The 12,714-nt window shown below is 41.7% G+C and overlaps 1 protein-coding gene across 1 annotated transcript in view; it reads left to right on the top strand.

Moving 5' to 3' along the window:
* Positions 1-4,867: 4,867 nt before the first annotated feature.
* Positions 4,868-12,714, top strand: part of LOC126259927 (uncharacterized) — a 32,135-nt gene continuing 24,288 nt past the window's right edge. The window contains exon 1 of the mRNA XM_049957018.1: positions 4,868-4,925. Within this exon, the coding sequence (XP_049812975.1) occupies positions 4,915-4,925 (11 nt within the window). The 5' untranslated portion in view covers positions 4,868-4,914. The remainder of the gene's footprint in view (positions 4,926-12,714) is intronic.

A 12,714-nucleotide genomic window follows, 5' to 3' on the forward strand; every position in this document is an offset into this window, starting at 1 on the left:
AAGCTCACAACAGTAGCACGCTAGCAGCCGACCAACTTCGCCATTCATGAGATGCTCGTTCGCAAGAACCGGTCCGTAGCAATATGCCCTTTGTCAAAGTTGCTTTTGTCAGTGGATTCCCCTATTTGCGGATAGTATCGTCGCTAGAATAATTTTCCGTTCTTTTCTTTACTGTTATTTCAATTCCACACGAAGGGGAGGGGCTGGCAGTGGACAAAAAGCGCTCTTCAGCCAAAGATTACATAAACTGTATTTAAAAGAGTTTAAAATATGTTGAAAGATGACAGTAACAGATGATTTTGGAAGAAACACATTGGTGAGCGATATTTACGATTTTTACATAAAAACAAGTGACAAGAAACGAGGTTTTTTGTAAAATAGACATATATGGAGAATCCTGAGGATTTTTAAAACTAGATTCACTATTTTATATCACAGTTAAAATATAGTCACTGATGATGTGACTGATGCCATAGCGTACTGGTGATACTAGGTGGTACATGAAAAAATAGTCATAATGAAGGTGTGATGATGAGTATGACTATGGGGCTCTGTAGAACGGCAGGTAGCGACTAGAAGTTAGCAAGCTGGAAAAGGGGGAAGCATTAAATATAAGGATGGTGTGACAAGGAGAGTTGTGATTAGGGTTGGAAAGAGGAGTACATCTTGGGACGGATTTCACTGTTAGTGAGTGGGAGTTGGTTAAAATTCCGGCGGGAAAGGATGGATAAGGCATGGAGGTGCGTGGAATATCGAATATGGATGCAGTGGTGCAGCGGAGTACCTGGACTGGTAATTAGTGGGTGGGAAATAGGGTCTGGGGCTGGTATTAGGTCCGAAGGTATTCTAAGAAGAGAAGAAGGTGTGGGCAGTGGATGAGTTCGTACAAGATGCGATTTGGGGGAGGTGGGCGGATGCGCAAGGTGAGACCCAGTGCACGTCTTTCCAGGATTTCACGGGACTTACAGAATTCAGGCGAGGCAGAGATCCAGGCAACGGTGGCTAAGATTAGGATGGAGCGAACGGGGGATTCATGGATGACGATAATTGTAGAAGAATGTAGACCACAGGTGCGGCCTGCTGTACTGTTAGTAGTTTTAGTCGGTTTCAGGCTTTGTGTTGGATGGTAAGACGATGTGCGTTCCATGTTTGTTTTCTGTCGACAGTTGCTGCTAAACAATTTACTGTGTTAGGGGGTGGGTCGGTTGTATATGGACAGATGGAAATCTGGACGACGGTAACGCTGAGTCTTGTGGCCAAAGCTGGTGGCTAGGCTTTCCTGTGAATTTACTTGAAGTTTCCACTATTACACCACTCATCTAGGAGATTCAGATGGCGTGGGAAGGAGGCATGGGAGACCTGAAGGGTGTGATGAATGGTTGGGTAGGCGGTGTCGTCCGCGTACTGCAGGAGATACGTTGAGGGCTGCGGTTTGGGAATTTACAGCATGTAAAGGAGGTGTGAGAGGACAGAGCCTTGAGGCACACCTGCAACAGGGTGAAAGATGCAATAGCAAGTATGGTTGATTGTGACATATGTAGGAAAGTGTTGAAGGAAGGATGCTGTAAGAAGGACGTAGTTAACTGAGAGTGCATAGATTTGGATCTTCAAGAACAGTCCAGAATGCCATACCCAGTCGAAGGCTTTTTGGATATCAAGGGAGACAAGTAGGGTGGACTTTCGTTTATTCAGTTGATGGCAGATTAGGTGGGAAAGGTAAAGTAGTTAGTTGTCGTTGGAATAGTTGCGACGAAAGCTGCGTTGATATTTGGGAAAGGGTAGGTGGGCTGCCAGATGCTGACGGATTCGTTAGACAGTACCGGTTTCAATGGTAATTCCGAAAAAATTATCCCTATTCGTCTCTGCTCCACTTGTGTACCACACCACGTACAGCAACGCCGTGTACAGCGGTGGTGACAATATTTTGGTTCATCTGTGTGTATCATTTTATACCGATTTTTTTATTAAATCTACAAATATTACCATCATTCTTTAGAGTAAGCAATGTTTTTCTGCAGTAAATCTGTCGACTTTTTCCTGTCTCATCTTATTTCTGTGTTTCCCTCCCAGTTACTATACCATGCTTCTAATTGCACTCACCCCTCACCAGCTTATAAATAGTAATAAAAAGTTATAAAAATGGGCCAGGTGAGAGTATGACCCTCGAACTGAAGCTTTCATTTAGACTTAATTATGTGTACTGGTTGAACCACCTGAAGCCTGCACAGCAAATATTGCAGAAACGGGAAGTGCTGTTGATGTGCGGTTTTCACAGAATGGATTTGGCTCAACAGGCATCATGTTGGTACCACTGGTTCCTCATAGTGTGCAGAGGAACCTCTGCTAGCATCTGTGGAACATGGTCTGTTATGAGGCTGCGATACGTGTTCGTTTTCAGTGTTCCGTCTATGGAAAACGGGCCTAGGAGCTGATGGTTCACTATCCCACATCACACGTTTACACCCACTGTACGCTGATGTTCCACCTGATGAAGCTAACGTGTATTGTCAACAGGCCAATAGTACATGTTCTGGTGGTTTACTTGGCCATGAATGGTAAATGTAGCTTCATTATCACTAAACAAGACACATCTGGATTATCCTGTCTTAATGTCCTTAAGACGGTTCTCGTAAACTTTACACTTGACGTAGGGAAATGTGATAGGGGTGGAACCTATGCCAATGGAGAATGCGTAGAACACTTGCCTGACTCATGCTACTTCCTCGTGTGATTGCGAGGGAGCTAACGTGCGGATCAACTGCAGCAGCAGCAAGAACATCCATTTCCCCCTCATCTGTCGTCATTTGTTTCCTTCCGTTACGTTGTCTAGATGTTACACTACGACTTTCACGTAACTGGCTGCAGAGGCTGATAGATAACTGCCGAGATGGTTGACGTCTATTGGGATATCTCGCCACACCGTACAAGAACGAAGTGCATTCTTCCTACACTCACCATACACCATGAACAAGTCGGCTTTTTCTGTGTTGGTAAATCCCGTCAGCCGGCCGGTGTGGGCGTGCGGTTCTAGGCGCTTCAGTCTGGAACCGCGTGACCGCTACGGTCGCAGGTTCGAATCCTGCCTCGGGCATGGATGTGTGTGATGTCCTTAGGTTAGTTAGGTTTAAGTAGTTCTAAGTTCTAGGGGACTGATGACCTCAGATGTTAAGTCCCATGGTGCTCAGAGCCATTTGAACCATTTGAACAAATGACAATTTTTTCATGTGATTTAATTAATAATTACCAATTTCCAAATTTTTGCTGTACTGTTACTGCGAAACCGTACTTGTTGCCAAATTTCGTGATTCTAGGCCAACGGGAAGTATCCTATAGGTTTTGATGAATGAGTTTGCTAGTATCATCTTTTCATTACATTAACTAAGAAGCTTCATATTTTGCATCGCCAATGGACCGTGGACCTTAGTATGGGGCATAAATTTGAACCTGAAACGTCTAACCGTTCCTAAGAAAAAGGGTTCATAATAGTCGAACAGACGGACGGATGGCGATCCTGTAAGGGTTCCGTTGTTACTGACTGAGGTACGGAGTTCTTAAAAAGTGAAAAAGATATCTCCCGTCTTCCTTTTGACACAGCTTCAGTCAACGCTTTAAGTGAAAATAAAAAAAATCAATGTTATAAAAATAATAAATTCTAAATTCAAAATCAGTGTCAAACTGAAGACATAACAGAAACTAAGGAAGAATGTAAATGTACGGACAAAAATTACAGGAGACGATTTCGAAGGCAATCGATTAATACATACGAGGAAACACGTCAGATGGAAAATCTACATCAGTAAAGTTTTACTGAAGATAGAATAAGGGACGATTTTAAAGGTATCCTTGTTCAAATACTCACACTTTGGAGAGGTCATACTTTCCATCACGGTTGGACAGAGGTAACGTAAACATAAAAAAGAGTCGTTAAACTTCAAACGGCATGCGGAATCGCATGACATCAATACAAGAAAAAAAAAAATAAAATAAAAAAAAAATACGGCGCAATGCGAAGTTAATGTTGTTGGAGATCACTTCACAGTTTCAGGAATTGAAAAGCAAGAATGGAATATTCTTAAGAAAATATATGGGACCACACAAGAAAACCGTAAGTGGTTGAACAGAAAATCCGACCTCTACACTGTAACAGACAGGTTCAGTAACACCGTGCGTATGAAACGCTTTAAATTCCGTGGCGATATTTGTAGACTGGACAATAATAGACTCTCAACATTATTTATTCAAATAAGGTAAAAATGAATTAGTTAGAACAAATTAGGAAATATTTACGAGAAATGAACAACAAAGAAGGAATCACAAGAATTTGCCTAGCATTGAATGCTGGTAAGGAACCATAGAAACACAAAGAAGCCGAAGAAGAAAACTAGGGAGACACGATCAGAAGAGCGGAATAAAATATATCTTGAAGTCACGAAATGATTTTGGGAGAATAAGAAGGGAAGAACCATAACGCTCCCCCCATCAGTTTTAAAAGTGCTTTTTAACGGGGTGAAACAAAGAAAGAAGAAGGATAGAAGACAAAAATCATTTACGGTGACACCTCATATTTACAACACGCAGATGTTCAGTTTTTCTTCCACCGCTGATTCAAGTTTTTGCTGAGTGGCTGTGGGTACCTGACGGTTCGTTCGGAGAATTATTACCCCACAACTCTGTCCGCGACTACACCCACGTCGCTCGCGGCGTCCCGCGCGCCGCAGCGTGATTGGCCAATAATTCCCGCGGCGCCCTCCCCTCCCCCTTCCCACCACCGCCCCCGCCCCCAACCCTCCACGGCGACAGGCGCCGCGACGCCCAGCGTGCCCATATAAAAGCGCGCCGGCCGGCGTCCGACCGCAGACAGCGGCGAATCGGCATCTCGTCAACACTCCGCAGCCTCTCCAGCACAGCCCAAACATGGTCGCAAGGTACGTGTGCGTCCGCAAGCTGCTCACCGTGTTGCAACTCGCGCTCTGGGGATTAGGGACGTTTGAAAGATTTCCACTTTGACCGAACGAAATTATTGCATTTCCTCCAACTACGAAATGCTCCCCTCTGCTTAACTCATGACTTTGTCTGTGTTAACGACATCAAGTCCTTAATGTCTGGGGCTTCCAGTTAATACACACTTGAGCAAAAGTAATTATCACTAATCCTATATGATGTTCGCATGACTATGTAAAACTTCGGTCCCATACTGTCATTTCATGTAAATACAGTGGAAGCTTCCCATACGATACACGAGTACAGGAACTATTACAAAACTTTTAACAAATGCAGAGACGTGAACATTAGGACTTCGTTTTTCAATTATTATCCGTTAACAATCGTCTCACGTTTTTCTTCCTGTCCTTATTCAACTGTACAGGACGTTCCGAACCCATGTCCAGAAACGTTGTCCATCGATGCTGTAGGGCGTCAAAGCTACATGCGCCGACGCCTGTAAATGTATGTAAATACAGGGCGATTCCGTGATAATGTTAAAAACTTTCTAGTATGTTTCAATTTGATGCGAGGGTCCCTGTACTGGAAACTAACGAGTCGAAAATTATTAGTGAAAACCGTTCTGATACCTCGGACAGTGAAGAACATGTACTGGTAATGTTGCTGCTAAGATTGTAGGACAGACAATTTTCAGAGGTGATATTATCGACCAAGAGAAGAAAAAATGTCTAGTAAATATGGGCACTATAATGCGCACCTTAAGAGCATGAGCATTTGTACAGTAGCGGGGATGTTTTTCGCACTAGCGAAGATAAACAATTGCTCATAGCTCCTCAGGTAAGCATTTTATAGTCCATGTTTACTGAACATTTTTTCTTTGCTTTGGTCCAACTACGAATGTTGTCTGCCCTACCGTCTTAGCAACGACAGTACCGGTACGTGTATTCCACAGCCAGAGGCATGAGAACGGTGTCCTTTTATGAGTTTCGATTCGTTCTTTTCCGGTACAGGGAACCTTACCTCAAACTGATACATTTAACTTTCACCATAATCAAAAATGGTTCATATGGCTCTGAGCACTATGGGACTTAACTGCTAAGGTCATCAGTCCCCTAGAACTTAGAACTACTTAAACCTAACTAACCTAAGGACATAACACACATCCGTGTCCGAGGCAGGATTCGAACCTGCGACCGTAGCGGTCGCGCGGCTCCAGACTGTAGCCCCTAGAATCGCTCGGCCACTCTGGCCGGCCCACCATCATCCTAAAAAGTCTGTGACACCATTACGGAATCACCCTGTGTATACATACGTTTACAGGCGCCGAAGCCTATAACTTTGACGATCTGTAGCGTCGTTGGATGACGTTTCCAGAGATGGGTTCCTATGTAAAGCTTGAGCTAGTAAGTTCCCTCTACAGCCTCTAGAAAAATGTAACATGAATTGTGAAACGTCCTGTACAACACTTAGAAATTCTGTTGTGAAACGATGTTATCACTAATCATAACAATTTTTTGTTAGATATGGTGTGAGATCGATTTGTACCTACAGTAAGGGCGTAGTACCCTGACAAAGTACGTATTTACACCACCCATCGAAGAGTTACCGCAGAAACACCTGCAATGCGAAAACTAAATGCTTAAAATCTGAATTTTTTTTCTGTAGTTTTACCAGTTTGTTTTGTAATTTTGTTCTCGCAGTAAACTTTGATGTCTAGCAGCACGAGTTGCGAAAAATATAAATTATTACAAGCAGTTTTCAGTTTAAAAAACTGCTACATGCTTCTTTCCTAAACGATTGTTGATGGGAGGCATTTATCCTCCGGCTGTGTTACGTCCTTCAAGCTTATTGATAACACAGAAGAGAATCTTTTTAAAAATCTTCATTTCTCTACGGGAAGTTTATCAGTTTGCCTATATGTTACCTCCTTTTCAATCACTTTCCTCATAAAAATTTATTTTGTATGCTTTGTACAGGCGACAGTACCATATATGTAGATTTATAATGCTCCACACTCGTAGTCTGACAAAAAATGAGTACAATAGAAGCTCCAGTTACCCATTGCAGGTAAAAAAAGACTCGTGGATACAGCCAAAGTCCATTTCTTATTTCGTTACGTATGTAACGGAGGCTATGTCAGTCTGAACTTCTACTTCAAAAATAAAAATATCTTTAGATTTTACATCACATTTTCACATGACTTCTGTTTTGAAATATTGTTCAAAATGGCTGCAACCTTGCAGGCACGTACACACCTAGCGATAAAATCGAACGACATTGTATACGCACAGTCGCAATACATTGTATAGCGACAGCAGCTATACGAAGTTCCGTGTCCACACCCTCTGCATCAGTTGCATTATAAAAATCAGAAAGCGATATTCCAAGAAATTGGTGTCTGACCTTTTAATGTAATGTATTATTATTTAAAAATAAACGTAAGTGTTACTGGAGGAAACTCAATTTTCAGGAGGCGTTACTGTTGCTATGAATCTTCTCAAAAAGTTAGAACTGAAAGATGCTATGCTTTTCAGAATTTTTTTTAAAGAATGTTCCTTGCCGATTTCGAAACGCTTCTTCAGGTGGTTGGAGAAAAGAATTCTAAAGATTCCACTTTGTTTAGGGAAACCCTTCCAGCCTCCGTCGTAGTTGTCATACTTCGGTTCCTTGCTAGTGGAGAATATTTCATGAGCTTCACGTACACATTTAGAATTTCATTACAAAAGATCTCACGTATCGTCCCAGAAATGCTTGAAGCCATAAATACTTCGTTGAAAGGCTTTGTGAAGATAGGAAATTATACTATTTTTATTGACAGTATAATCTACTTTGAGAATGATTTTTTAAAAATATAACTTTAGCAACTACATTTATTTTATTGCTTAAATTTGTCTAACAATACTTGTACAGTTTGGTTATAGGTGGTCTCTGTATTTTGGATGGGAATTTCACAATAGCAATGTATAAAGAAAGGAAGAGTCTGAAACGAATGAGTAATTGCTACTTGCACTGTGGGATGTTGATGGCGGGGAATGGATTGGAGGTATTGTTTTCTCAAATGATGTGGTACTCTGCCTTTGGAATTCGCCATCCTTACAGTATACCCCAGTTCTCATTTTAGAAAAAACATCATCAGTTCCTCGATGCGACTTGTTCTGCTGTTTCTTAATTTAAATTCAGCGTGTTCTCAGTAAACTGCAAACTCATCGCTACTGCGAACTGCCTCTGTTAACGCCTTCATGCAGTGTACGGTTTACCACTCGATAGAATCTTTATCTCTGCTTTCCCTCCTTAAAAATGATACATATCTATGCACATATAATTAATATTTCTCACTGCAGTACACGCAAAAACATGTGTACCGTACTGTATAAACTGTGAAATAAAATAAAATGTGCCTACTAGAGTTTCCTTCGTAGCAGTCTGTATGCTGGCATCCCCTGGATTACATGCATTGCGGTGAAACAGTAATGGGTGGTAGCCAAGCTTGTAGATCAAGACATAAATCTTCTTAAACTCAAATAATACTTATAATCTATTAATTATACAGTCTGCATAATCTTGACACATCCATGTTTATGACGATATCATGGGACATGTAAAATTTAAATCCATTTAAATTGTACTTTTATCATTTGGAACGTTGTTTCTCTACAGCGTAATGTAAGTTTTATACTTACCTGTACTTACGTTGTACATACGTAAGCCTTATTTTCTCACTTCTGTTTTGCACAACGTCTATATATCTATCGCATTTACGGCAGAACCATTTGAAATAGCCTATACAAAGGCCAAACCGTTAGTGACCTTAGTAAAGTTCTCATTTTTTCATTAATTAAACAAACCTCTTTGACTTTTTTGGGGAAGAACCACTTTTTTTGACTCGTGTAACTTCTTGTGTTCCCTCCCAAAATGTGATTTAGTTGTGTATTTGTGCCATATCGTGTTGTGACATTTCCTGTTTTTTGGCCTAATACTCCGTAGCACTCTCCTTTTGCTTCCGTTTTTGCAGTCTTGGGATGTCACATTCCAAAGACATGGCAGAACTAGAAAACTTTCTGTTACTTTCAATGTTGTCTTTGTAGGAACAGGTAGAAACTGACTCAGAAAACGTACTTGCTACAAGTAATCGAACAACATTGTCGCATTTTTCCCGTTTAGATGGGGGAACTCGACAGACACGGAACACGAGAACAATGTTGCGGAGCAGCCCTAAAACTTGTACCACGACTTCGTCGCTAGGTGTGCACGCTGTTTTAGGATGTCTGCATCTTCTTGGCCCTACCATCATCCGATCACCGTAAGTTCTCTGCTCCAACTTTCCCACTCCAAAGGCCACCTTCACCGTATTTGAACCCAAGTTCATATGAGAGTACGGATGAACAACAAAGTCAGTGTTACCAGGCTCACGAAAGCATAAGCTACAGATTTTATTTTTGGATTTTAAACAGCAATGCGCCCGGACCTAAAATGACTAAGAGCTAAAGCAACAAGTTGTTCAAATTGTCGTTTTCGGAACTGTCAGTAAGCATCTTAATGAAAAAAAACTTTATAATCTAATTTTCAGACAAGACACAAGCTGTCCATAGACACGCCCCGCCGAATAACATTTACTAAACACGGTTCGACATACAACTGACATAATCACGCACATGAAAACATTCTTAAAATTTATTTATCTGCACGGTTAATTTTATGGTCGTTTGTACGATGATAACAAATTATTCTGATGATTGCGTAATTCTCTTTGCAGTGCCTGGGTTCAGGCTTACAACAGTTGTCTGTGGTAATTTACGTTAGTACAGGGATTTGAATTGCACGTTGACTGTCGTGCGTCAGGTGCATACTGGACCTGATTACAATCGTTCTCTGTACGATGACAGTGATCGTTTCTGTTAATTTAGCGGCCGGCCGTGGTGGTCTAGCGGTTCTAGGCGCGCAGTCCGGAACCGCGCGACTGCTACGGTCGCAGGTTCGAATCCTGCCTCGGGCATGGATGTGTGTGCTGTCCTTAGGTTAGTTAGGTTTAAGTAGTTCTAAGTTCTAGGGGACTGATGACCACAGTAGTTAAGTCCCATAGTTCTCAGAGCCATTTGAACCATTTTTTTTGTTAATTTAGCAACTATTGTTACATTAAAAACCGGTCTACGAAATTACGGCCGGCCGAGGTGGCCGAGCGGTTCTAGGTGCTACAGTCTGGAACCGCGCGACCGCTACAGTCGCAGGTTCGAATCGTGCCTTGGGCATGGATGTGTGCGATGTCCTTAGGTTAGTTAGGTTTAAGTAGTTCTAAGTTCTAGGGGACTGATGACCTCAGAAGCTAAGTCCCATAGTGCTCAGAGCCATTTGAACCATTTGAACGAAATTACTTCGCGTTTCGAAGAACGGAGGCTCTTTGATAATTGGTTCACTGAAGACGGAGTAACAGGTCGAAATTGGCAAGGGTCGGGAAGGATTTCGGTGATGTTCTTTCCGAAGGAATTAATCGATGCAGGAAAACCTAAATATGGAAGCTGAAAAGCTTCTGAACCCCGACGCCAATTTTTTACCCACTACTTTTACATCTACAGCTGCTGCTGTGCTTGACAAACCTCTGAACAGTCCACTGTAGAGGGTACTCTGTGTCATTATAAGCGATTTCCTGTCCTGTTCCATAAGCGTATGAAGTGAAAGCAGAATATCAGTAGTCCTCTGTACGTCCCCTAATTCTCCTATCTCTTTGCCATGATCTCTACGCGAAATATATGATGGAGAAATGTTGTCCTATATTCGTCGAATATAATTTCTCCAAATTTACCCAACATTTTTCCGACAATAGAGTCGGCTTTCTTCCAGAGATTTCTCCTTAAATTCTCCGAGTACATACTACGCACTCGTATTTGGCTAAATCGGCCTGTTACCATCATAACAACGCGTGTCTAAAACCGTTCGATATCTGCTATCTGCTGTTATGTCTACTTGATAAGGTCACCAAACGCTCGAGCAGCACTCCAGAATTGGAACTGAGGTTCCACCTTAAAATAGTAGCACGAACATCAAAATGGCACATATCGTATAAATATTTGCAGGATAGAAAACATATATATTATTTCTCAAGTCAATATCCTTTTTTTTCTCAACGCGTACTAATCATACTTCGACGAATGAGCTATCGTTAGAAAGGTTCTCTAAACCATCTTCTAACACCGCATACCAATTTTGCGCTAAAACTTCCTATTTTTGGAAAATTTTAATATAAAAGAGTCTTTTAACTATCACAAGCGAAAGGGCACCATGTATCCCCAGCTTCGTACCTATATTTTACGAAACTAACTTATTAATCTCGAATAAGAGGTTTTCTTTTCAAATTATCTTATTAAAAATATCATTATATTTGTTTTAAAGCACTTATTAAGTGGATAATTTGTATACAGCACTGTTAGAGATAATAATCGTGACCCTGTGGTAGTCCATTTTCTCTGCCCGTTGTACAAGTTGACTTTTCTAAACTAATATACTTTCCGAATTGTCAAACATATTTGTTATTGTCGACTTGAACTTTGGTTTACCTATTGTTACTACCGCCTAACGTACTTACATGCAGTACGAAGTGCAATTAAAATCTCAGTATAGTTAGAGATTATCGTGTTATACCACGCAAGAAGCGAACACTACGTTCTAACCTATATATTTCACACTTATTTAATTCTTTGTATTTTATATACGCTTTTCCGCGCGACTGCTACGGTCGCAGGTTCGAATCCTGCCTCGGGCATGGATGTGTGTGATGTCCTTAGGTTGGTTAGGTTTAACTAGTTCTAAGTTCTAGGGGACTGATGACCTAAGATGTTAAGTCCCATAGTGCTCAGAACCATTTGAACCATTTTTATATACACTTTTCTCATTACACTTCTCTACAACAACACGTACTTGTAAACATTATGGTCGAAAGTCAGAGTTACAAGCAACTGATGACGATCAAGTATTGTCATGAACAGTAAATTACACTTATTTACGTCTTTCATTGTATGTTTGTATTTGCTCATTAATTATTAACTTTTTTCAATAATACTAGTCGTAAACAGTAAATAACAAGTTTACGATGCCAAGGGAAACAACATTAGGAACTGTTGGTGAGAAGCGTCGCTCCAAAAGGTGGCTGGAGCTCAAACGCCTGCTGAGAGAGAAGGGCACCTCGCTACCCTACGGAAATTACACTCCTGGAAATTGAAATAAGAACACCGTGAATTCATTGTCCCAGGAAGGGGAAATTTTATTGACACATTCCTGGGATCAGATACATCACATGATCACACTGACAGAACCACAGGCACATAGACACAGGCAACAGAGCATGTACAATGTCGGCACTAGTACAGTGTATATCCACCTTTCGCAGCAATGCAGGCTGCTATTCTCCCATGGAGACGATCGTAGAGATGCTGGATGTAGTCCTGTGGAACGGCTTGCCATGCCATTTCCACCTGGCGCCTCAGTTGGACCAGCGTTCGTGCTGGACGTGCAGACCGCGTGAGACGACGCTTCATCCAGTCCCAAACATGCTCAATGGGGGACAGATCCGGAGATCTTGCTGGCCAGGGTAGTTGACTTACACCTTCTAGAGCACGTTGGGTGGCACGGGATACATGCGGACGTGCATTGTCCTGTTGGAACAGCAAGTTCCCTTGCCGGTCTAGGAATGGTAGAACGATGGGTTCGATGACGGTTTGGATGTACCGTGCACTATTCAGTGTCCCCTCGACGATCACCAGTGGTATACGGCCAGTGTAGGAG

The sequence above is a fragment of the Schistocerca nitens genome, chromosome 5 (genome assembly GCF_023898315.1).
Source record: "Schistocerca nitens isolate TAMUIC-IGC-003100 chromosome 5, iqSchNite1.1, whole genome shotgun sequence".
NCBI classification, from domain to species: domain Eukaryota; kingdom Metazoa; phylum Arthropoda; class Insecta; order Orthoptera; family Acrididae; genus Schistocerca; species Schistocerca nitens.